Consider the following 26,933-nt stretch of genomic DNA (forward strand, 5'->3'; position numbering starts at 1 on the left):
GTCATGAAATAGCCCATTATCCCATATCAGCCCATTGGGGTCCCAAAATAACAGGAACTGACCCGTACACCACCTGGATTACAAAAAAAAAAAAAACATTAGAAGTCCAACTAGACTTCTACATCCTCTGCATTAAGAGGCATCCAGGCTGACCACAATCCAATCCCAGGAAGTCGCTAAGTCACTCTTGGTTGTTGTTCTTGCTTGGCTGCTATTTTAAAATTAATATCAAAAGTTTGATACTATTGTAAACTGAAGTCCGCTTAATTGTAACTATAATGATACCAGTTGTCCTATAATATCAGTAGCGCTACAGTGCCAATCTAATTTTAGTTTTGGCTATACAACTTCAGTAGTAAATTTAATTTTTTTCCTAAATGTATTTCTTTTCTTTTTTTTTTTCTTCAATAAATGTATTTTTAAACATTTGTTTTTCATTTTATTACTGAATGTTTAACTAATTGACTTTAAGAAATTCTCAAAAATACATGTCATTGTTTTAATTTAATTTATTAATATTTACATTTAATATTTAACTTTTAAGATTGTGTTTAGTAGCACTTTTGACTTGCAAAGATCATCAAAATTATGTTACCTGAAATTATACTGAGAATTTTCAAATTTGACTGCTGTTGATCCTAAAATTGACTTGTAATTGGGATATTGTGAAATCGTCTGCAGTGTTCAGTTGTATTAGGCATCAAATCACATTCCCTTTGGTTTTGCCTTCTTGCTTGCTGCACATATTGATCAATGTTATTGTATCTCCATTGGTCACTGCCACTTATGTCGACACAAAACGCTCACTTCCATTGAAAATGAATGACTTAACAATTGCTTTACAGTTTTGGCTGTGATGCACACTGTGTCTCCATATAGATGTCTAGTGTCCCCTGGTGTTTGGAGGGCCCTTTTAACTCAGTGCAGTGGATTTGTTTGCTCATCAGAAGTCTGAGAATCTAACTGCATCAGTTCTCTGTGACTGGCGTAAACTGACCTCAAAGCTCAGCGAACCGGCTCTCAAGATAGATCTAAAAAACAAAACCATGTCAGTATTCTGGGGCGTCTCATGAATGTGACCCTCAGCGCGCTAATAGCTGTCTGACCTGCCAATGCTATGGTAATCATTCCCAACAATCCTTTCCTATGTTTGTAAGCTCCAGTGTCAGTATGAAACCTATGTACAGGTTGACTTTACATTTACAATCAGTCTGATTTCTAGCCAAGCAAATTGCTTTGAAATAAAGTATTATATAGACCTTGGTGTTGCTGCCACCATGTTCTACTGGCTGCATGAAATTTGCATTCATTACAGGTTCATAATGCCTTGTTTGCCTTTGGAACAAGTATAGGAGTACTCCAAAAAGAAATGACACCATATCTGCTCATAACTGCCCTGAAGAAATGTGCAAATATGTTAGCAAACATTTGGAGAAGAGCATGGCGTGGGTGTCTCCTTAGTGTAACAGCGGTTTGTTAATTGGGTCCCCAGTAAGAAGCCAAAGCCTGTATTCTGTGAAAGTGTGTTTCCTGCCTGTGCTGATGCCTGCAGGGCAGCTGCCTTTGGTAACCACAGGTCCTCCTGTGAGAGCCTTTGATTTGGTCAATAAAGTGAGCCTGGTGATTTCAGAGAGCCTCTCGTGTGTATGTTGGTTAGGATTATGAAGATTTGGGAAACCTCATGTCTGCTGAGCGAGAATGTAGCTTTGACTAGCTTTGCTCTTTTCATTCTGTGTTTGTACTTAATTAAACAATGTTAATGTTAGTTAACTTATCAAGAAATAAAGTATAAATTTTGTCATTAATTGTATAGTGTTGGGCGATATGGTCATTTTTCAAATCGTCAGTCTGTGAGATCGACGACACACAATATTATTGTGCATGTGTGGAGCAAAAGAGAGACTCTTTGTTCTTGTCATAGCATGAACAAAGAGTGTGCGAGAGAGAGCCAATAGAATCGCCAATAATCAAAAAAATATAAACTTTCAAACATACTGATAAACTATTTAAAACAGCTAGTTCATGTATAGTCAGACGCAGCTGTCATATCGGGCATCCTGCGACAAATTTGCCGCATCTGTGCACAGAAGTTATCAGTCTAAATGTTCAGCAAAACCAGTCAATGGTGAAAATCAATAGTAGATTTCATTTAAAGTACAGCAGTTTAACACTCTTACTGGGCATAAACGAACATGTTAATCTAAAGTATTCAAAACAGGTAAATTAATATATTTGGAGTAAAGTTGAATTGATCTGATGCATCAGTCAAACAGCGCTCCGGACCGTGCGCCTCACGACGAGCTCGACGCACCGCCACAGAAACAAGAATGAGGTGCATTCTAACATAACTGTGGCATTAAACTCAGTGAGGGCTCGTTTAAAATATTGCACATATATAGACTGCTCAGATTACTTGTTAAAGTGCAATGAAATACCTCATATCTGTTATTATTTTGTCTCTACTTTATTTGTAACGCCAAAGAGAGTTAATCTCTCATGTACAGTATGAGAAGAGCGCGTTGCCGTGTACCAGCCATCAAATGTGTGGGACACCAACTCCTTGTTTTCTATCGCTTTCATTTCATGGATTTAAAGATTTATCCGAGTCAAAACGTTACAACTTCTTATAGAGGCTCTAATCCTCATTTGCGTGTGCTGTGTGTGTGTGTGTGTGTGTGTGTGTGTGTGTGTGTGTGTGTTTTTGAGAGATAGTGAGTGAAATGCGGTGCTGAAGTGAAATAGCTGGGAAATTTAATAGCCAAATTATAATAGGCAGCCAAATAAAAATAATAGTTATTATTATTATAATCTAATACATTAATAGGAGAATGAGCCTAATATCGTCTTGACTATCGACAGAGAAATCTGCTTACATCGATATCTCTGACTATCGTCGATACACGATACTATCGTCGATACATGATTCTATCGGCACAACCCTATAATAGTATAATACTTAACTAGTAACTCAACTAGTAAATAGTCAACATTTAGATTACCTGTGTTATTATAGTTTATTCGTAGGAAGGGTTAGATGATCCAGAAATGGAAACTCGTGATTAACAGGCTCATTACCTTAAAAATGGTGTTTTGTTAATCATGTCAACTTGCACTAACTAAATGAAAACTGTAAAGCGCTGTCATGTCCTTTTTTTGCGAATTTATTTTCACCTGGGAAACCAAAACTTCATGGAGGTACGGTTGGAAATATACCGAATAAATGAGTGATATCGGGTCTTGGCTGCCGGACAGAATAGCCACGGGGGCCATGTGGCATGTTGACTTTCATTAGATCTCTCTCGACGCATAATTGAGTTTGTCAGTGAAACGCGATCAGACCCATCAGCTGTCTGCTGGAGATGATCCCTGTCCCTGCTACCGACATGTTAGTGGGCCCAGATACCTTTTCACAAAGCTGCTCTTCATTTCGCTTCCTCTATTTTCCTATTCCAGCTTAACAGACCCGTAGTAATTAATTGTGCCAGACAGGGTCATCTCAGACTGAGATATGTGGATGACATTTTTATTGTCAACATTATGAGAATGTTCTGTAGTTGTACCACGGTACAGTTACTACGGTGTTCAGTGGTGATACAGTGGTGCTTTAATGCCAAGGTACTGGATGATTTATATTCATAAACATATATTAATGCACCATGTTATTTAAATGATAATCTTTGTACTGTTGTACATTCATTCATTCATTTATTGTTAATTAAAATGTGTAGTAATAATAATTATAACAACAAAATCAATAACCATTGGTGTGTTTAATAGTTTATTATTATTATCACTACTACTACTGATAAATGAACATTATAATTACTATTATTGTATATTGTTAATTAATTATTAATTAACTATTCATGAATAATAATGAATAGACAATTACATTATTATTACTATTAGTAGAAGGTTCTGGATCATATTCTTATAATTTTGTGCAGTATAATATTAGAGATAATTAACCTGATTATTTCTCTGTATAGCTGTTTTTTAGGTATTGACCTACACATGCAGAAGAATCGGTGTCAAAGTCGTAGTCATGTTCATGGTTTTTAAGATGATAGGAGTTTTTAAGTATGTCAAGTTAAAAACAGTTCATCTATTTCTAAATGGGTCTCGGGAGCTGTTGTAATCCAACAAAACGCCTCTGCGAAGCCCATAAACTGATCAGACATGACCCTGATATCCGACAAGTCTTTAATCATTCAGCCAACCCGTTTACTAGTTGATTAAGAGAATGTGTAGTTTTGCACATTCCTAATTGTTACTGACATGTTGTGCCCCCAGTACAACATCAACCGTTGTTTTCGCTTACTAGCAGCGAGAAATATAATGTACAGTGACAGCAATATGTCACCAGAACATGAGACATTTTGAACTGGCCTACAAAAGCAGCCTCTGTCTCTCAAATGGTCGGGAGGGCAAATGAATACTCTCATTGAAGTATTTAATATGCAGGATTTGTCCTCAAAGATGAACAATTACTGTGGAGGCCTGAGAAGGGCCAAAAGCACGGTGGACGAATGGAGAGAATGGTGTTTGTGTTGGGTATTTTGTTAGTGTGACACCAGGAGTGACCCTTCAGAGTATTCAGTGTCAGTCTAATTGTGAAGATAAAACAGGGAGAGCAAACCAATGCAGAGGCTCTCAAACTGCCTGGAGCCATGAAAGAGCCCCTTTATTCCACGGGCCGCGCTCCGCTCATGAGAAAAACTACAGCCATACCTGTGAACCTGGTCTCACGGCGATCAAAGTATCTCATGCTGATGAGCCTTGCAGTGGTTTCCAAATCAAATCATGCCGTTTAATGTGCCCGTGCACTTACGACCAATGTGAAGATGATATTATCACAGTGGATGGTTATGTTTTGCCACACACACACACTTTGGGAGCTGTGGGTGAGCTGTTAACCGTAGCTTTTCACCGGGAATGGTTTGGGTGTCCTTGCAAATCCTCCAGTCTCTTGTGGGATTAGAGACATTAAACCCCTTTTCCCCCTCTCCTCTTTTACACAGGGCTGTGTCTCACTCTCTGTGGAATGCTACTTTACCATGACCTTTCACCCACACGCTCTATGCATCGGGAGTTGGGGGGGGGGTGTGGATGCTCAATGGGAAGAAGGTGGTTCGTAACGGATGTGTGTTCAGGTGAAAATACAGTTACCCAGCAGCACGTTCTCATGATAATTAAGGACCTGGAAAGGAAATGGATGTCACCGTAGAGAAAAATTTAAGTGTGTGGTGGATGCTAAAATCAGTCATATATCTGCAGAATAACAGAGTTTAATAGTATTTTTAAACCCTCTTAATTGCAGAATTATAAACCGTAGCGTTGAGTTTACCCATTTCCAGGTTGAAAAAGAGGATTGATTGAGCAACATTCCTTTCTCGGATCCAAGTGACAGCAAACAAGTAAAGATCCTGCTTATTAAACAAATGTTCAGCCGAAAATAGTCTCAGGCTCAGACGGCACACCCACAAATCGCCCACTGTCCGTTCGCTGACTGTCTTGATGCTTGTTGCATAAAAGACTGGCAAGAGTTTGCAAAATTGGCTGATGTTGTGCAACTTCTGGGGGGTTTTATCAGTTGGCCTGGAAATGATGTTGTTTAAAGTAACCAATACACCAGGATGACAATATGATTGCTACTAAAGAAGAGCTAATCTCTGGAGCAGGTTAGTGAGTTTTGTTTCAGGAACTTAGTAGCAAATAAATGTGATATCTTTGACCAGTTATGTGTGTTACTGTATATCTAATTGAAACATTCAAGTTTAAAGAGGTAGTTTACCACTGGCAAGATGGGCTTTTCATAAAACTTGGCTGAAAGGCGTAAAAGATATTTGAAATTGGTGCTACATGACTAGAGAAAACAGGGAAAGTGAGCTGTGGTTTTTCATTTGGGAAGAACTTCAACACCCGTAATTCACTTTTGATTTCGGCGCTGCCCCTCTAATGATCTGACTGTGTGTGGGAATACAAAGGATTTGATCTGTTTTACAAAAGCCCTGAAGCTGTCAAAAGTCTCCCAGATGACACAAAATGACATGTTTTTCTGTATCCAGCAGACTTCCTGACAGATAAACGGGGATAACTGGGTCTAGGAAACACCGATAAATTGGTTGAAAATTAGTGAACCTATTCTTCAATGTTTGCAATATTTTGTGTGTGTGTGCAGCTAGTTTTCAACTGATATGTTGTGCAATCACAAGTTTTTTTTCCCACGGTCTGTTATTGTGATATGAACCATTTCAGAACCCCACCCTTAAACAACATGTAAAAACAAAACAAACTTTGATTTGCGGCTTTATATTACTGACTAGCAGACTCTTGAAAAGTCAGACTCGGGGCTTCAGACTGCCATGGTTGTGAATGTGACAAAAAAATAGCTCTTTGCAACAATTAAAAAATGTAGTTGTCATCGGCAACAATCTGTAAAACTTCATTCATCCATATGTGAATTTGCCAGATATCATTTCATGAGATGGCTTTAGTAATTCGTAGCATTAAAGTGTTTCCTGCATGCAATACTATGATTTCAGATTCATGAACCGATGAGTCTTATGAACCAGTTCTTTTCACGGAGTCATTCAAAATGATTCACGATACTCAAGCCTCAGAATCGCTTGCAGTTAAAGTTGGTTTTGGATTTACAGTGAATCGTTGACAGTAAGCTGTGCACTTAATCAGCTGAAGCACTTCTGAGCAGCAGTCTTTATCGAGCAATAGTGTAAAAGCACTAGTTTAAACAGCCTTACATCTGTGGGGGCTGGACGGTTACACACTACAGCCTCACGTGTGAGCCATGTCTCTGGCCATCAATGTAAACCAGCTATAGAGAGCAGAATGGTCTGTAAGGATTCGAATCGCTCTCGCGCTACTTTGAGGTTTAACACTGATCGATCTGCACAGCACTGCTTTAAGCCGAACACACCTAGTGTTTTCCTTGATAAACTCCTCAGGTATCAAAATATGTTAATTATATGTCAAAATATTTTTCAATAATCTATGTTATCGAGGCAGTTCTGTCTAGAGGTCGACCGATATATCGCTCGGCCGATATATCGGGCTGATATTTGTAATTTTTTAATATATCGGCATCGGCCGATATCCGTGTTTTGTAGCACCGATTTAAAGTCAGGCACGTTGGCGGGCAGCCCAGTGTTATTGGCACGGTGAAAAGTGCTGCTGCTGCCACTGTATGTGTGTCGTGACTAAAACGCATCGATACCTGGCCCCCTACCAAGTAATTGTTTTTTTCCCAGTCAATAGTCCTGAAAGTGGAAAAACTTTACTGATCAGTGAAATGTTTAGCTACGTGAGACTAAAATTCATAATCTTGTCAAGTTTGGCATAGTGTCATTTGTCATTACTGCTTTTTCAAGGTTGTTTCCTCTCTGTGTGTCAGCTAGCATTTATTCATTCATTGAAAACATGATTATGAAATGTGATGAGCAGTTGGCCTGCCCTGTGGGTCATCATTTGAAGGCACTTAAACTATGACTGTGCAGCTTTAGCATCGATCTGCTCATACATTAATGCGCTTTTGAGAAGTTGGGATTATTGATTTTATCACTATGTGATACTTTCCCTTCAGATCATTTGTACCTGCATAGATGTATTTTGTGGAGGCAGATTCAAACTCCGATTTGCTTTGCAGTTTCTCCTCTTGTCCTCTATTCCAATGCACAGGTGCTTTTTTGGGTTTTCTTTTTTGGATTAGATCAATATCGAGTGGAAAAACAGCTGCCTGAGAGCCAAGTGCTCACTATCACAAAGCAGCCATTGTTCAGTAACTCAAGGATTGAAACTAAGCAATCCTTTTTATTGGTTTAAGCTATTGTGCCCCAGTTTTCGCCATTCGTCCTGTTTTTTTGTTTGTTTTTTTTTACTCATTAACAACAGTTTTGTGGGCATTACACTCAGCATTGTGTCTGCCTGGATTTGTCATTTAACTCTAATAAAACGTGTCACTGAACAAAGGCTTGGAAAGTAAGATATTGGAAATCTAATGCCATCCCTTCCCTGCTACTGTATTATAGTATTTCTAATTTAAGACTAGTTGGATTCACCTATTTTCTGTCTTGCCAAACTGAATAGTCATTCTATCTGTATCAGAAGTTACATGCCTATGGACTTTTTGTTTCTTTATCAGGTTTGGATCAATTAATCAGTCTAAGAAGGAGTCATTTAATCTCATAAAGAAAGAATTGCAAGAACACAGCAAGTGTATTCATTTTATAGCAATACAGTGTAAAGATTGAGGGGAAGACATAATTCAGCCAATGTTAAAACCTAGGCCTGTGAAAAACGTGTCTGTGGTGACATTTCTGCCACTGCATTGCATTTTGGGCATTCAGTGAATGAAATGTCCAGTGAGCGTCACTAAAAGCATGTATAGTTTTACCCGAACAGATCAATGTGAATCTGCCAATATTTGATTACGTTGGTTGTTGTACGTATTGCGGCATTTCTGAAATTAGATTTCCAGTGAGTGGCGCTAAATGGTTAATGCGTCTGAAAAGAATGTACTACCTACACTAAACGGGTAGTGTTAACAAAAGCAGACTTGAGATAAAAATGCATTTGCTGAATCAACCATGCTGTCTGTAATAAAATCTCTTATATAATGATTTGTTTTTCGTGAGATTCATACTCAAGCTCTCCACATCTCAATTAAAGTGCTATACCGGGTGAAGAAAAACCATACCAAGATAGATGCAAACATCAATATGTATTGACTTACATATCATGCACTCAGTATGGTAAAAGTGTTTTGAGGTCATAACATAGTCTTGTGCACGGAGTGATGTGAAATTAAGCATTTATTAATCAACAATCTGTCCCAGTAGTCACTATTTGTTAATTTCACATGGAAACTGCAATAAATTGTATAGGTATGCTTTTGGAGTTTTATAGAAATGTAGGTAGAGGCACATTTTTCAGTGAGCCTGGGTTGCTATTTTAATAAGCTGGCAGAGTTGCTCAGAAGTAAATACCATGCTAACTGCTATGTGATCAGACAAACCCTCTGGAGCAGATAGTCCATCTAGAAATGGATTTCTTCAGCCTAGATTCTGTAAAGTACCTTTTTTGATTGAAAAGAATTTCACCTCCAGAAACTGATGTTCTTATTATTGTCTCAGTGGAGTAAAGTGAGCCTACAGGGGCACCATGTGAAAAAAAAGACGTCAGCTTTAAATTGCTCTCTATGATACTTTTGCAATCACGTTGTGTTAATTACACAGTGTTTGGCTTGTGGTAAAGAACACATTCCATCAAGTCCGTGTGGGTGTGTGTGTGTGTTTTTTTTTTTTTTTTACTCTGACATTTTGGTGCCTGAAGCATTTCCACAAACTGAAATAACCCAGAATCTCACAGACCTTGGATCATTTCCTTCTCTTAAAATGGCTGCCTGGGCCTTTCACGTTCTGCCTGTGGGGCTTTATGGTTTGTGGTTAAAAGACTTTTAAGAAATGTTTATCCTTCACTGCTCGTTTGTGTGAAACATTTTAAGATGACTTCCATTCTTCATGTTTGAAGTTTTTCAATTGCATTTCAGGATATTGCCTTACCAGATAATTCCTAATCCACTCATATTACCTAAAACATCTTATTCCAAATTAAATATTTTAAAGGTATCGTGGCATTGTTTCATGCATCATAAGATAAATAATAATAATTATTATATTATTATATATGAATATATAATAGTAATGGGGCCGAGTGTTGTTTTGGACCAATTTGACATAAATTTTATGGAAAAAAAAAACTAGTGAGGATTTTTTTTTTTTTTTTTATATTGTCTAAGATAAGTGTATAGACCAGTTTCGGTGTTTGCAAAGAGTGATGACATTTTTTGTGGGCGGAGACTATCTGGTGGCAGAAAATGACAGTTTTAAATAGGGCTGCACGTTTTCAAGTTTTTCATTAACCGTTAACCGAGGCCCTTAGCGGTTAATAATCGGTTAACCATAGTGTGCGCCAGGGTTTCCGTTGTCCGGTAATTTCCAGACATTGGCCAAAAAAAAAAAAAAAAAAAGAAATGTCCGACAAAATTTAATCTCTCCGGTCAAATTGTCCTATTAAAACTACCTAATAATCCCGTCCACTAACACAATCTGTATTTGAGAATAAGCCTAAAATGTATAAAGCAAATATACACCGACCTTTGGCTATGTTATAAAGGAACAGGCTCTAGTAATGGTTATGTAACTTTCCGTGTTTAGGCGAAGGTAACAAGCAGGCTCCGCGGCCGCCTCGCTAAGGCTATGACTATGATATGTTTGACAGGTACAATATTTGAAAATCAATGATTATTTTTTTTAATTACATTTATATCTGAATTTATGTCAACCTATAGACTTTCAAATATCAAAATGTCATGAATTAATATGTATTTGTGTACAAAATGACATATAAACATATTTTCCTATTATATTTTGCCTGGAAACGCTTCCAACAAGGCGTCAGTTCTATTTCTAGCATGCGCGCGTCTCACGCAGGCAGTCGGCAAGCTCTAACCTGTTAACATGGGAGCCGAATTAAAAACAGACACGCCACGCAGCTGAGATGCTTTCGCTCATCGCCACGCATCCAGTGAGTCCTGACCGGCCTAATGATGCCCGGGTGTTGGCTGTTGAGATTACAACAACGAGGTTGTACTTGAAGTATATCTAAGCACTGTATTGCAATACTTGCATTTTGCCCCGTCACTCTCAATTTTAAAGTGCTCCAACGCTGTACTTTTTTTTTTTTGCCCGCTTCATATTAGAAAAATGACTTCTTCTTGTGGAAATTACAAATGTCTGGGAGCACTCTGGCGGTCTCTGGTGGTGCAAAAATGTATTACAACTAAATTCAATGCAGGCCATTGACGTCACTTAACCGAGCAAAATGTTTCACTCGGTTACGCAATTTTTAACCGTTAATCGGTTAACCGGTTAACCATGGACACCCCTAGTTTTAAAGTAGCACTCTATGGAAGCCATGGAATAAAAGAATAAAAAAAACAGTAATTTTGAGTTTATATTTAAAAACTCTGTATTCCGAGATTATATCTCACAATTCTGATAAGAAAAATCGACTTGTCATTCAATCGTCATCATGAGTTTATTTCCTACCCCTCTGTCTTTTTTCTTCTAGAACTGACAAACTCAAAATCGTTGAGTTATAAAGTCAGAACTAGGAGATATAAACTTGCATTTGAATTCCAAAACAAACATTCCAGGATTTTTCTCCACTTATGATGGACTTCAGTGGTGATCAGTGGGCTGAAAGTCCAAATTGCAGTTTCAGTGCAGCTTCAAAGGGCTCTAGAGGATCCCAGCCAAGGAATAAGTGTCATATGTAGCTAAACAATCAAAAAAAAAATAAGATTTAAGATATTAAAAATAAGAATTTATATACTTCTTAACTACAGATATTCATCTTACACGTTGGAAAGTACACGTGTGACGTAGGCAGCAGTACCGACCCAGTGTTTGTGAAGCGAACATGCAAAGAAAGTCAAATACCAAAACAAAAAGGTAAAATCGATATTGGAGGAGAAAATGAGAGGGGAGTTTTTCACGTGACCTTTCCAATGTGATTACTTAATGTGTGGATTTGCGGATGCGTATTGTGGAGCTAGTGCAAGATATGCTTTTGTGGTTAAGATATATATACATTTTTATTTTATTTTGATAAAATAACAGATTGTTTCGCTAGATAAGACCCTTATTCCTCAGCTGGGATCATGTAGAGTACTTTAAAGCTGCTCTGAAACTGCAATTTGGACCTTTTAGCCCAGAAAGACATGAACATCTTGGATGACGTTGGGTTGAGTAAACTATCAAGACATTTTCTGGAAGTGAACTGCTCCTTTTAAAAGTAAGGTAATCATAGCAGGTTTCATCCATAGCCAGTCCATTTAAATGTCTGCGTTTAGCTTCACCCGTCGTCGACAGTATTCTATAAAAATGATTTGCATTCCGATTCTGACATCCATAGGCACAACAAATAATTTTTTTCTCTCATTCCATTGATCATATCCACTTCCCTCCACTTGTTACCAGTGTTTTTCAGCCCCCACAATGCGCTTGCTGCTGTAAGCGACATAATTGTGACGTCTACTCCAAACTGGTCTATGTGGTGCTTTGAATATAACAGGACACTGAATGGTGTACTTTTTGCGTGCATTATTAGCCTGCTTGAGCTTGAAGCAGAGATTCCAACATTAATACAAGCCATCATCTTGTTTTCAACCGAAATCATTGATATTATTGCGCCCAGTTGTCTGTCATGGTCTTGGCAGTGATAACTTTTCTCACAACATCTGCTTGAGTCATTTAAATGCAAAACCATTCAAGACCCAGGTGAAACGAGCCAGCAGCAGCCAAACGTATTATTACCCGCTTTATTGCTAGAAAATTGAGGTAATTTCACACACAAAAGCAATGTAACATCTCATTATATGCATTTCTTCTACCAATCAAGTGGGTGATTACTAAATGGCTTTGATCTATCTCGTTCCAGGAAGGGTTTGTATTTTAGGTAGCTACACAACCTCACATGTTGTATATATTGACAGACAGCTGACCGATTGCACTGTAGTTCTATTTATTTATTTTTTTATTTTTTGCAGTATTTAGAGATGATTATGCTTGAGGGGTGACTGAAGCTGTCAAGATGAGCCTCAGAATAATCTTATCACACAGAGAAAGCCCTAAGCCCTGTAATATCTTACTCTTTTTCCCAGCCCTTGAATGAGAGCGCACCACTCAAGAGGTCATGAATGGAAGGGCTGTGAATGTGTGGGGGAAACAGACTTTTAGGCTATTGGCCCACCACTGTCCAGCCTGTGACACACATCAAGCCAGACGCACCTTGAGATGCCTTGGCCCACAGGCCAGCTAAATGGAGCCCTTTATTCTTGCTGGAGGAAAGGGGGCAGTGGCGGGGTGGGTATTTTTGTCTATGTGCTATCAAGGTCCAGAGTTTCTTATCCCCCTGCCTTTTGTCATCCCTCCCGAGGCTGCACTTACCACCACCACCCCCCGATCCTTAAGTGCCGCTCGTTGGGAAGCGAACACAAAGGGGTGTTAGTATTCATTTTGTTTGTTTGCTCTGGACCTGTCAGCCTGTCACACAAAGCAGGCCAGATCAGAGAGGGCTGCTCCGCTCTCAATGGAACCCGAGGGGGTCTGCCGAGGAGAACGGGAGGGGGACGTCTCTTCCCCAGCGCTGTTCCCACAGGGTAGGGTGGTCCGCTGCAGAAAAGGGGGGATAACGGAAGGGGTGCGAGGGCCGGGGTTTACTGGGGCAGAAAGGAGGGTGTAAGGTTGTTTCAAAGCCAAGGGAGCCGTGTGAAGATCATATCAATCATTCGCAGTTTTTGGAGGGAATAGTTTTGAAAGAAAAGGGGAGTTTTGGGGGGCTTCGTCACCCTGTTACTGTCTCTGCTCTATCCATTCTCCTTAGTACATCTCCCGCTCTTCACTCCCTCTCTCGGCCTCTTTGTGCCGAGGCCTTTCTGGACATCTGCCCAGACCTATACATAGGAAAAAAATTAAACACTCAAGCCACCAGGCATTTTGCCAAATAAAGGGCTGCAAAGAACTAGTGTGTGCATGTCTGTGTGTGTGTGTGTGTGTGTGTGTGTGTGTGTGTGTGTGTGTGTGTGTGTGTGAGAGAGAGAGAGTTAGAGTTAGAGTAAGAGGCATGGTGTGTAGACAGAGAGATGTCAAGGGTTCTCTTGTTCTCTAGATTTGGTAGTTTATTATTTCAATAAAAATTTTTTAAGGCATCTCTTCTTTAGTTGAGCTCAGTTTGTAACCCAGAGTTCAGTTTCTAAAATCAAGAGGTCAGATGTAAATATAACTTTTGTAATATGCTCTGTCATTTTAAAGATTTTGTTTACTACTAAGATTTTATTCAAGGGGTGGGTATCGCAATCATAAGTCCCGCCCTCTAGATAAAAGCTCAGCACTAATTGGTGAAGTCATCTAATCACTGCAACTGTTGATTTGCCATTTTTGTTGCTATAGAAACATTGACAGAGATGCACGCTTGGAACTGCACATGTGGACTAGCGAAATCAAAATTTCAAATATACTTGAAAATGTTTTAATGGTATCTGAGGATAAGGAAATAGCATTTATGGGACTGTTTGTCAGGTTTTGTTGCATTTTCATTGATTTTACTGAAATACATGAAACATGAAATGAGAAAATTTCCCTTTTAAGTAGTTTTATTAGTGTTGGTCATTGGTAATTGTGCTGCTCATTTACCAATATTTTACATTTAGATTATCTGATTGTCAAAACTAAGCATTTTAATCTGTCTTTCTGCACGGCTAGAGCTGGTGGTTTACGATCTGTCTTGCTAATGGTGTTTAGTCTGGTTGTATCTGATCAGGCAGGTGAGCGGTGGCCATCCATACTGATCAGGAACATTTCACCTACCCAGATTAAAAGCTTACTCCAGTCAACATCCAGAAAACATCCAGTTTAAATTTGCATAAATATCCACTTACAGTGAAAGTCCAGGTTTTGAGTTATAAATAATAGAAGTGAGCAAGTATGGTTTTCATCAGGCCTTTGCCCCTCACTCTCCCCCTTAACTTGTACCGCCGCACCATTCTCTCATTCCTGCGGTGCATTCCACAAACACTAGAAATGCCAAATGGAGGAATTCTTCATCTGGATAAGGGGATTTAGTGAAGTGATCTATTGTAAACAGTCTGAGACTGATTGATTTCCTGAAAGCACTTGGGTGATGACATAATGACCTCTGGCTATATGCCACATAGTGCGTCAAACATCAAAATGTAAGGTAACAGTGCACTTACTGCAGCTATTACTTTGGTTTAGAAGGTTTTCGGTCATGAATCGTGGTTGGTTGAGGAGATGTTGTGTTATTTCATAAATTTGGGGTCAACAAGGTTATTTTTATTTTTGAAGTTAATACTTTTATTCAACAAGGATGCATTAAATACAGACATGTATATTTCTACAAAGCAAGCCTAAAATGTAAAAAATCAACAAATGTATAAACTATTGAGCATTAAAGCTTAGATGTAATTAATTTGCCTTGTTATAGTGCAGCACAATTCTTTACCTTAGCAGTAAACAAACATCTTTTATGCCACATATGGAGGCTAGTCATAAACCCTGAATAGGAGAGTTGCAGACTGAATGCAGCTGTGGAAAGACATTCACGGAGCTGTCTGATTCCTGCTAATGACCCCTGCTGACTGCTCTCATTAGTGCAGGTGGAGGATACTTCATTTTACTGACACCCTGCTCACACTATATCGCTTCATTTTTTAAAAAAAGGACTAAAAACCGAATTCTGACTGTAAATATTTTGAATTTAAATGAACAGTTTCTCCAGGACCAGTGAATCTGCACATTTTTGCTGGTGATATAAGACGTTGAGCAATAGAGCAGTCAGAACTTTCGAGCCAGCACACTCAGCTACTTCATAAATCCATTGGTAAACGTCTGTGTATTGTGAGTCTATTAGTCATCGTGACTCTGGCCCTCTCCACACCTTGGCCATAAACCAGTAGGACAGCACTCAGTGGACTTCTTCTTATCACTTGAGCTGCTGTTAAGAGTGGATTGGCTTCGAAAGCAACCATTAAACGACAGATGTTTCAAGAATCTGAGCGTCTTCAGTTGTTGGCTTCTGGTTCGTGGCAGGATGGCATCAGAATGCTGCTACATCCTATTATCCTCTATTCAGCCTCTGAACTGGCACAAATGTTTCATTATCCATTCACGTATTCATGCAGCATCTCTGCTACAAACCGGCGCTCTGTTAAGTTTGTGCCAGATGCATTGTTAGGGAGCTTAACGTATCCGTTGACATTTCATAATGGGCCTCAGAATGAGCCCATCTTTTCCTCTCGTTCTTTGCCCGTGAACAGCCATCATCCAGATGGGTCTTCTCCGAAGATGGAGGGACTTGCACATATTGTGACAAGTGAAAAAAAACGATCGTTGCTATCGTAGCAACCGATAGACACGCTCGGGGAGGAGGGTAGTCGAGATACTTTCTTTTATTATCTCTCCAGCAACGCTAGCAGTTTTATCTCTTATACGTTAGCGGCAGATTGTGCGCTCTGCCGTTGCTGCCTATGGTCTGTTAATCAGTCAGTTCAAGCAGGGCGGAAGAGTTCAGAGGGCCTGGTGGGACTGCTCATAATTAAATATTCCCCACACCAACAAACACACAGCGTGACTGGAACTTAAAGCCAATTGCGGTGATTACGGAGGTAGAGATGAGAGAGTACTGCAGTGCAGCCATTGAGAGAGAGAAGAGTTCGTTTGTGTTTGACCCTCTCCTCCAATCAATCTAATTAATCACAGAAAGCATTAGACTCAGAGAGTGCGAAATTGAAATGGCTGCTAATTGGTTCTTTTGTCAAATAGCTCATTGTCATGCTAATTCTGATATTTTAGCAAAAAATGATGTTGGCGTTAACCAAAAGTTAAACGTAAACCATTCCTCACCTGCTAACGAGAAGCCTCGGAAGTTGAGTTAAATGTTGCTGAAGTTTCATAATTTTTCAGAAAGCAGTAAATCAGCAGTTTAGACCTTATGTTTGCTTATTTTCAAATGTTATGTGCAGTGAAATTAATGTATTATAGCCCTGACTGTATCTTAATTATACCATGCGACCTTAAAGTCAACATGAATTAACTGAGCCTATTTATTTATGAATGCATGTTCCTGAACTGTGTGTGAATGATTTATGGACTCATAAATAGTCTTTATTCAAAATCAAATAACTTGTACTTACTGCACTTGTTGCACAACTACTGTTCTGTTGACATCACAGACATTGTAGGCTCTAATATATACATACACACACACAGACACACACATTAAGATTTTTTTTTTTATTGATACCGATTTTAACAAATCAATAGCGATATTTTCACTTCCTTTCTTATTTGAAATTTTAGCATCAAAAAAGATGGTATTTTGATCATGTTTTAAATCAGAAAAGCATTAAATTATACTAGCATTTTTTTGCTGCATCATCAAATAATTTGTTATGAACATGGATTGGATCCATTTACTGTAACATTCAGCAGACCTACATAAATACAACTGAACAAAGATGCATATTAAATAAACAGTGCTTTTTAGGTAGGTTTAACAGTTTCCAGATATAGCAATAAAGTAAAAAAATGTAAAACAACACTTCACTGTATAAATTAAATGCATTTCAATCCTTCTTTATTGTACCAGACTTTATTATGATTAATCTTCCAATTTTTCTTTTGTAAGTTTAAATAAGTATGAGATCTCCTATACTAAGGCGAGACTCTTATTTTGAAGGGTTTTCTAGTCTACGGAGCTATGTATGTAATGAAAGGATACAGTTCTTCGGATTTAAAGTTTGTCAGTACCTCTTGAAAATGCATGAGATCTGTATTAGTTTACTGTTAGTTGTAATAAGTGTTTTGTGTAATTCGCTGTATGTTGATGATAATGCAGTGGAGAGAGAGAGAGTTTAATGTTCACTTCTCATGCTGTGTTTAGCTCTTATGGTGATTTTTTTTTTTTTCTGGGGTGAAGAAGGATGCAATAAACTTAATAAAACATCAGTAAAGTTTTGGTCATCATTCAGATGAGGTCCACTACACTTATGAAAGTTACAAGTTATTTAGTCAAGAATAGTGTGCTATCTTTTATCTTTTGTTATTTGATTAGCATAAAAGTGCAGACAGCAGCAATAGGATTATGCAACAGACATTATACAGCTCAATATGGAATAGAATGCATTAGTAGAATGAAGTACAATGAATTGCATGTTACTAACATTTATTTGACATTTGATGTTCATTAATGTTCATGTTACTCATGGCTTTCACAAAAACATGATTTTTCCTGTTTTCTGCTTTTGCTTTATTATGTATTGGTTGATTAATACAGCTATAATTTTGTGTTTGTATGGATGTCAGACTGTGGTTTGTATGTCTGTACTAAAAAATTGTGTGTGCAAAAAATTGTGTGTGCACCTGTAATAAGTGAGACTGCGAATCACAAATACCACTGCTGACAAAAAAAGACATTTTTTGAGATAACCTCAAATTTGTAACACAGCGTATTTAAATTTAGAGCTTTGATTTTTCTAGCAATTTATGAATTCAGCATGTTTAATAAAATTATGTAATTATGTAACATTTTGCTCATAAATATTTTTCATAAACTAAAACCTCTAACTCTTTTACTTCAGTGATAATCCGACAAGGGTCTTCTTTAAGATGTGACCTTAATGAAACATAAATCTGTACTACCAAGCTTCAAATTTTTATGACAGTTATTTGACAATCAACATTTGTGTCCTTCAGGAATTCTTTAAGGGAAATATGAATCATTATGGAAGTAGAATGAATTGCATGTTACTAACATTTATTTGACATTAATGTTCATGTTACAATTAGCCTAAGCCCCAGTAATATGCATGTTATTGGTATTTGATATATCAAGAGACTTAATTAAAATTATTACAGTTGTGACACTTCTATGTTTATGAAAACAACACTCCTGATAACATTATTACATTACATTTTTTTTTTTTTTTTTTTTCTGACAACCATTTAAATACATGTTTTCAAAATCTAGGATTATCAGACATTTCCACTCTAGTGATGTTCCTACCTGATTGAACTTGGTCAACCTAGTGGACACTTTGACTGTCCTAGGATGGATTTTAAGTTGCCTCAAGTGCTGTAACTAGAGCTAGATTTTCCAAATCAGGTGATTGACTCTATCTAGGGGTGTGTTGTCCTCAACCGGGTGTCACATTACCCAAGGCCACCTCCACATGAGGGCCTTCTAACAAGTCAGAGCTGGCTTTCACTAACCAATTCAGAAAGTGTTACTGAGACCTGTTACAAAGGCTGTAATTTGACCAGTTAGCCCTGTGGCTATCACACTGCCATTTGGTCAGAAAACGAAGGTGACCTGCTGTCATGTTAATCGAACCATACAAGCTTGTGGGATTGCAGGGATGACATGAACGAAAGAAATGACCCCTCACGATATTGCATTAGCAGCTCTGCATCTCCAAGCTGTTTGAGTGTTATTGCGTCGTTTGTCAGCGTTTGGAAGTGTCTGAACTTCCAGAGTCATGCCAAGCTGTGTTGATCCTGCATCAGACTCGTGGACCGCTCATCTGTCAGTCTGAAAGGCATAAAGTGAGCTCTTGCACTAGGACAGGCAGGATTTAGTGGAGGGTTAAAGCGAGTTTGGCCGGGTATCAGTCAAAGTTGCATGTTTGGCCTGCTGTGTTTCTGTCTATTTTCGGTGGATCTGACTCACAGTATCCCATGGTTACCAAACACACAAGAGGCCAATGAGGGTTTTGGTTGGCCAATTACCATGGCGGTGATGGAGGGGTAAAGAATGAAGAGAACAACAGGAGATAGCAAAAAAATGAAAGGGGAAAAAAAGGGTATCAAGGGCACTGTGAGAATGCCAAACCTATCTTATTATCATGCAAGGGATTCTGTAATCTCAGCTGCCTCCTCCCTGTCTGTTTATCTGTTCAGAGACTGACTCGTCTCCTGCAGTTCTGGGCTTTGAGTGCAATGCTGTCCGCCAGGATTTGATGCCTACTGCGCCAGACTGCCCAGTGGTCCTGCCAGAACTGCTGCTCTGTTTACAACAGATAGGAAGTGCTCATTAGAGGGCTCATAAGTCATTTATGACCGCAGAGATTTTTATTATTTGGTGAGGGACTCACCGTCAACACATTGACACAATATGCTGTGGTGTATTTACACCAAGCAGTGGCGTATTTGTAATGTAAAACTGCTGCCCACTGTCTCTTATGATTGCAATTCATTTGAATTGTATGTTTGACACTTGTTATTTAAAAGGGAACTCTGTTTACATGTCTCATTCATGTCATACAAATTACAAATAACAAGATATTCTGGTAAAAGGAATGGAATATGACAGGCAAACAATAAAGATGACAGTTCCGTGTTTTAAGAAAGCTCTTTCCTGTCGCTCTCTTAGACAGATATTGAGTTTCTCAGTGAGTTTGTAGAAAAGCTTTGACATCCTCAGTACCAAGGTTACGCCAAATCCCTCAGATATTGTTTTGGAGACTGGTGGGGGGGATACAATGCCATTTAGGCAAATTAAAGGGTGGCCTGGAGACATGGCATTCAATAGCGGAGACTGTATCCTGTTGGCCAGGGGAGACCGCAAATTCCTCATAGGATTACAGGATTTGGAATCTGAAAGGTGATGCACTTTCTCACAGATGGGGGAAATAAAAAGGACAAGGCTGGCAGAGGAGCGATCCCTCATTAATGTCTGCTTCCCTTTAATTAAAAACTACTGATTGAATGATATTGGAGAGGATTAGGCTGAGGGGTGACTCCTGAAACATGCACGCATGCGAGTCTTCCCAAAGCATGCGGGCATATCTTAAGTGAGGACTGTGCATGGAAGATAAAAATATTGCCTGCCTGGCTCTTTCAAGAGCTGGTGAGAAGTTAAGTGATGCATTCCTCTTGGCTGATTAGAGGAGGAACAAAAAAGTGCTTCCAAATAGTGTGCAAGTCACCATTATAAGGTTTGCCAATGGACTGAATGATTGTCTGTGGTCAGTGAACCTGTCAAAGGTTGCCCCTGTGGTTCTCAAGTTGGTTATAAGAGCAATAAATTAAAAAGAGAAAACTAAAGTTCTCCTCCTGCCAGAACATCTTTGTTGTTGTTTTGCATTTTTGCATTATTCATAAAATAGTGGAGAACTAGGGGGGGAAATTAGGGGTGATGAGAAAGAACCAGGATTGGAAAATGCCAGGTCTGCGCTCCTATTGCCAGGCTCGGTAGGTTAGAGAACATGCACTAGGTAACATGTATTAGCACATCAGAACACCTTAGAAACCGCTTACCGTTGTGCTGAAAACAACCCACAACACCCATGCACCGTAGTGGCAAGTTTTACAATAAGAAGTGCCTCACTTTTTCTTCAAAATGTAAAAAAAAAAATCTAGTTGGTTTTGATTGCAAGATCTTTAAACATTAAGTCATTAGTTTAATCAAACCTAAAGTTCAAAAATTTTACATCAAGCTAGAGATGCAGTTAAGTCTTCTCTGTGGTATATAATTGAGCTCGGTTCTTCTCACTTTTACTGTTATTTATTTTTTTTGAGAACGATCTGTCATCACTCCAGGATGTCATCTTTCAAGGGCACTCACAGAAACTTTTCTAAACTATTTTCCCACATTTGTCTTTCCATGCATTTCTTTGGTTTATGTAAGAAATCCTTTCATTCGCTATGCTCTGACCCAAACAAACCAGACTCCAGGAGACTAAATTATATTCTACTGATGTAATCAAATGTGTGAGTGCCAAAGGAACAACTTATTTCTACAGCTTTCTTTAAAGCTCTTTAATCTTTAAACATTTAAATACTCTTAGTACGGTGGATCTCAACAGATTTTATTTTGTAACATTAATAGGTACAGTAGTATTTTCTAAAGGTACATTTTGAATTTGGTCTTTTTGGTCTCTTCCTGTTGTGAGTCTGTTGAAAACACTGGGACCCCAGATGTAAACTAATCTGAAACCACAGCATAGACTGTCTTAGCCTCAGCTGCAGAGCTCTGAAATGGAAGTTGACCTGCTGAAAAACAAAACTGTGGTTAAACTTCATTACCGCCTGTAGCTGTTGGCTTTGAAAACAGGATGGCTTTACAGAACATATCCTAGTATCAAGTGCTGATCTTGCAATACGTTATTTCTAACAGAACAAACCACAAGTCTCAAACCAAAAGTCTTGCACAATGGTGCACAGTATTATATGCTTTCAGTAGGTGTGGCCCACAAGCTGAGAATTTGGCAGCCAAACAGTAGTTTGTTATCAGTAACAACATGTAGGTTCCTAGTTATAGTTTTTATTTGGAGTGTGAATGTTTCTCTGTCAAGTTACCTAGTGTAAGAATATGATGAGCATGTGTAGGTTTACTCTTAAAATGTTTCTTAGTATATGAGCTGGACATAATCTTAGTTCATTTTCTAAATTCTTTGTTTTGTCTTTAATTTTCAGACCTACGAGAGGCATTATAAACGAATGGATAAAACTGACAACGTGATGATGGATAACATGAAACCAAAGCATGAGTCTAAAAGCAGTAACATTTGCCACCTTGACTGGACAAAGCTGTTGGATACTGATGAAAATGCAGTGTCCCAAGAACAGGATGGGACAGAACCAGAATCAAAAAGAGAATCAGCGTGCACCAACAAGAGCCCTTTGTCAGAACCCAACACCCCTTTCTCAAAATCGCAAGTTAAAAAGGTCACAGACAGTTCATCTGGAAGTCTCTTTGTTTCTGCCATGTCTTCCCCAAGCACTGACTCACTAGCATTATCTCCAGTTGATGCAGTAATGAGTCCCCCAGCTGACTCAAGTATGTTCTCTTTTAGTAAAGACAGAGGTTTGCAGGAAGTCACTGAGCAAGTTTTTGGGAACATAAAACGTAAATATGGAAGAAAAGACCAAATGAAGGCTTCGACCACGCATAATTTAGGCCTTCAGTGGGACAAAAAGATGGACAGAAATACTGAAAACCAAGATAATGCTAAGGAGAAACAACCATACAACACTGATAAAAGTGAATTTGAAACCGAGGAGTCTGAAAAGTCAAGCAGTAAGCCGGATGATGATAATAAGACAACATCAAGTTGTGGCACTCATCATGCAGGTGAATCTAAGAGTAAAAAGCGAAGAAACAGAAAAGTAGGTGACGATAAAAACTTATCTGATGCACAAACCACACAGCAAGCTGAGAAGATTGATAAAACACACCAAGGTAGCACAAAACCTAAAATGACAAAGAAAATAGAATTCAGTGCACCAAAACAATTTGGTGTAAAGTTACAGGAGATTGAGGAAGACCGTGCTGAGAAAGTGACTGATGATATCGAGATGTTTCAGAATAGACCAAGGAAAACACCAGCTGGGAGACAAAGATCAGTGATTGATGCTGACAAGCAAACAGAGGGCAGGCAATCAAAGGTCAAGGACAGGTGGTCTTATTTAAAATCCCAGAACTCCTCTCTTCATAAAGACTTGAATCAGTCTCTGTCCATCGAAGAGCCACCCTCTGCCTTCCCTATTACCCCATCCAGCCCACTCTACACAAACACAAACAGTTTGACAGTCATTACTCCAGTGAAGAAGAAACGTGGCCGGCCCAAAAAACAGCCGTTACTTACTGTGGAGACTATTCACGAGGGAACTGCAACAAGCCCTGTTAGCCCTATAGCCCAAGATTCATCCAGCACTTTAAAAAGGAGAAAGAAGCATAACTTGTCGAAATTGGTGCAGTTGGCCTTCAACAAATCCCCTCCGGCACAGCAATTAAAACTCAAGAAATCAGGTCAAGAAGGTGTCCTTAAAAAGAGGGCACCTAAGAAAATGAAACTGGTCAAGATGCAAAACATTTTGAATGAACTTTTGACCACTTCTAGTCCTGGCAATCTTGCCTTGAAGTCCAGTGTTCCAGTTTCAAATGCCATGTCGACTGTGGCATCGACAATCGAGGCCCGTTTTGGCAAGCAAATCAATGTCAGCAAGCGTGGGACTATTTACATAGGCAAAAAGCGGGGAAGAAAGCCCAGAATTAATCTTCATACCCAGCAAAATGAGCACAAAGCCAGTGATAAGCACTCGTTGCCTATTTCTAGTCCATTTGAGAACCCACTAGTGCCTTCTAATATATCATCCACAACCGGAATGCCTTCTCCCAGGGTCATGCATTCCCTTTCTTCTCCCTCTGCAGCAGGTGGGACGTCTCACCCTGCCACCATGGATACCAGCCAGCATGACCTGAAGACAATGCCAAATTTACAGCCTATCAGTGCATTGCCCACAAAAACGTATAAGGGCTTGCTTAGTAGTAACTGGAAGCTGTCTCCCCCAAGACTAATGGCCAACTCACCATCCCACCTGTCCGAAGTGGCTTCCGTCAAAGAAGTCACCCTATCTCCAGTTAGCGAGTCCCACAGTGAAGAGACAATCCCTAGCGATAGTGGAATTGGCACCGACAACAACAGCACATCAGACCAGACCGAGAAAGGCCCGGCATGCCGCCGAAGATACTCATTTGATCTTTGCAGTTTTGATGCCACTGAGACCGCTGTTTTAGAGGCAAAAAGCAAAGCAGTGAGGGGGCACTTCCAGAAGCATATGACTGGAGTCGCTGTGGAAAACTTCTTTGCTCAAGAGAGCCTGAAGAAGCAGAAACATCGGAGGAAACGCAAGGTGCTCCAGAGCCAGGATGACCTGCAGTTTATGGCTGACCTAGAGGAGCTGGTTAGCAAATTCCAGTTGTTCCGAATCTCCCACCGCAGCTACAAGTTCTACCATGAGAATTCCTATCCCAGCATCTTCCGTCTTAACTTTGACCAATACTATCCTATGCCATACTATCCCTACGACCCTGTGCACTATATTCGCAGGAGCTCTGATAAGTCAAAGAGGAGGCGTGGTCGGCCAGCCAAGTCAAACGAGCCAATATCAAAGATGCCTTTCATTCAAGGGTTTGGCTGCCCAGTGCCTGGTGGCAATTACTATGCACCCTACGCGATGCCTTACACATCCATGCCTCTTGCCACAAGTATGGTAAACATGGGCTATTATGGTCAGTACCCTTCACCCTTGTACTTATCTCATGCACTTGGACCTTCTGGCTCTCCACTCATGAGGCCATCAGTCCCTCCACCAAAGTTCCACCCTGGTACGTCCTCTAGTCTCGCTGCTCCTAGCAGACATAGAGCGAAGAATATGCCACATGAGATGCCTTCATCTAGAATGAGTGACTCCCATCACCCTTCAAGCAGCTGTTTGGGAAGTGTCTGTCTCCACAAACGCAAGCACAAGCACAAGTACAAACATAAAGAGGATCAGTACATCCCACAGAGGGAGGACCTCGGAGGGCTCTTCAGTGGAACCCAGAGTCCTGCCTTCCTCAACCTCTTGAATGAGAGACTTGAGAAGAACTCTCTGTCCAAACTGAAGGACAAGCAAAGAGGCAAGCAAGTCACAGATGCTTTGCCAGAAACTTCACGGAACTACTTTGAAGTAGACACGCTTTCATCATTGTCCTTATCTGACTCTCAGCTTTGTAAACGCACTCAAGGACAGACACTGAACAACTTCCTGAACATCTGCACTAGACAACCACACGAGCGCCTGCGAGCCAGCCAGGACCAGTCGCTGGACTCATTCAAGGGGCAGCACTTAGGGGATGATGAGTCTAGCATTCACATCAGGAGGCATAGCTCGGAGGACTTTGCAGCATTCAGAGAAGGAAGCATGGCGACTTTCCAAGGAGGCAGAGAAGAGAGGGCCGAGCAGATGTACCAGTGCTCCAACACAGCTGTATCAGGTAAAAATATACATGTCTCCATTAAATGCATTCAGACTAATGCAAGATCCACACAAGATATTGATTAACTTATATTTAAACTCATAAATTAACATTAATTTGGTTTACTAAGCAGTGATTAGTTGGATACAAATTAAATTATGTTCTGCTATTAAATACAAAATGTAGAGAAACAAATGTGCTTTCTGAACACTTTGTATTCTGTTCTCAGTACATCTGGCAAGCAAAGTGTAATGCATGGATGGAGACAACTATAATTCACAAATTTCTCTTTCCTCCCTTTTCGCCCCTGCCTGCCAATGTTTTTTTCTTTGAGATATATTATTCACACGTTTTGATTTATATTCCACAGACATGCAATAAAAAACCTTGCCTCTTGTTAAAAGAGCTGGAGAGAAGCCAGAGGTTTAATGAATCCAGTCTACTCCACTGAAGGGGAATTGCAAGCCCTAGGCACAGTTAGATTACATTTTCACTCCCCTAGGGGAACTATGAGGATGACTCACAATTCTGCCTTCTACCACCCACCTCCATGAATTAACTCAATGCTTCAAAGAGCTAGTTTGTTGTACTTAAACAGAGAAATATGACATATATCCCACCTAAGAGTACATCTGTGTTGATTTCAAAGAACGGATTTAGATAAGCATGTTTTGACAGAATTGCTTTTTTATGGCAGACACATTTTTTGCCAGTGGCATTACAGCAAAATTGGGTTTTTATATGCTCAAATTTGCATTTAAGGTCACATCTCATTTACAATTAATTAGTTCTATTTGTTACGGATTCATGGCATGACGACAGTACCTTTTTTATAATAAGGTTATTAATCATTGTGATGGGTGTGTCTAGTTTGGAGCAGATGTTTTTTCATAAAAGCATCATATCTTGTTGCCTAACTTTACTATGTCCCAATCAAAGATAGATGGATGGATGTACAGACAGACAGTGTATAGAACACATGTGTGTGTAATATATTACTTGATACATTTAATTTTAACAATTAATTATGTGTGGGTTCTCAATAAGTACATTTCACAAAGAACAAAGTGATGTAAAATGCTAAATAAATGTCTTAATTAGAAATATCATCATTTGACAGGCTCTTGAAAGTAATTCATCATACATCAGTGAGCACATATGGTATGGATTTAAATTCTGATGGGGCTCTCAATGTACATATTGACTCTCTAAACCTTCAAGTAAGGCAGGCTTTAATGTAAAACGTAATGCCACTCATTTGCTAGCACAGGAATTACACAAAGTATTTGCCTTTGATCGTACTGGTATAGCGTTTCATCTTTCTTTACACTGCATACAAGTTGTGCTCCTACTTAAACTCCAGCAAGCGAGAAAACCACTATTAAAACTATTACTAATGCCATTTTTTAATCAGGTCTGCACCCACATTTGCTTAACAAGGATTTAGTGTATTAAATGAGCAGCTTGTTTAACAGTCGATTGGAGAATTTGCAGGAACAAAAAAATGTGATCTTATACCACTGTATTTATTT

General features: G+C 39.3%; 1 protein-coding gene across 1 annotated transcript in view; it reads left to right on the top strand.

The window, feature by feature from the left end:
• LOC113080497 (SET-binding protein-like) overlaps positions 1-26,933 on the top strand; it is a 63,176-nt gene that overhangs the window by 30,175 nt on the left and 6,068 nt on the right. Inside the window, exon 3 of the mRNA XM_026252643.1 lies at positions 22,074-25,419. Within this exon, the coding sequence (XP_026108428.1) occupies positions 22,074-25,419 (3,346 nt within the window). The remainder of the gene's footprint in view (positions 1-22,073; positions 25,420-26,933) is intronic.

This window comes from Carassius auratus, chromosome 5 (genome assembly GCF_003368295.1).
Source record: "Carassius auratus strain Wakin chromosome 5, ASM336829v1, whole genome shotgun sequence".
Taxonomy (NCBI): Eukaryota; Metazoa; Chordata; class Actinopteri; order Cypriniformes; family Cyprinidae; genus Carassius; species Carassius auratus.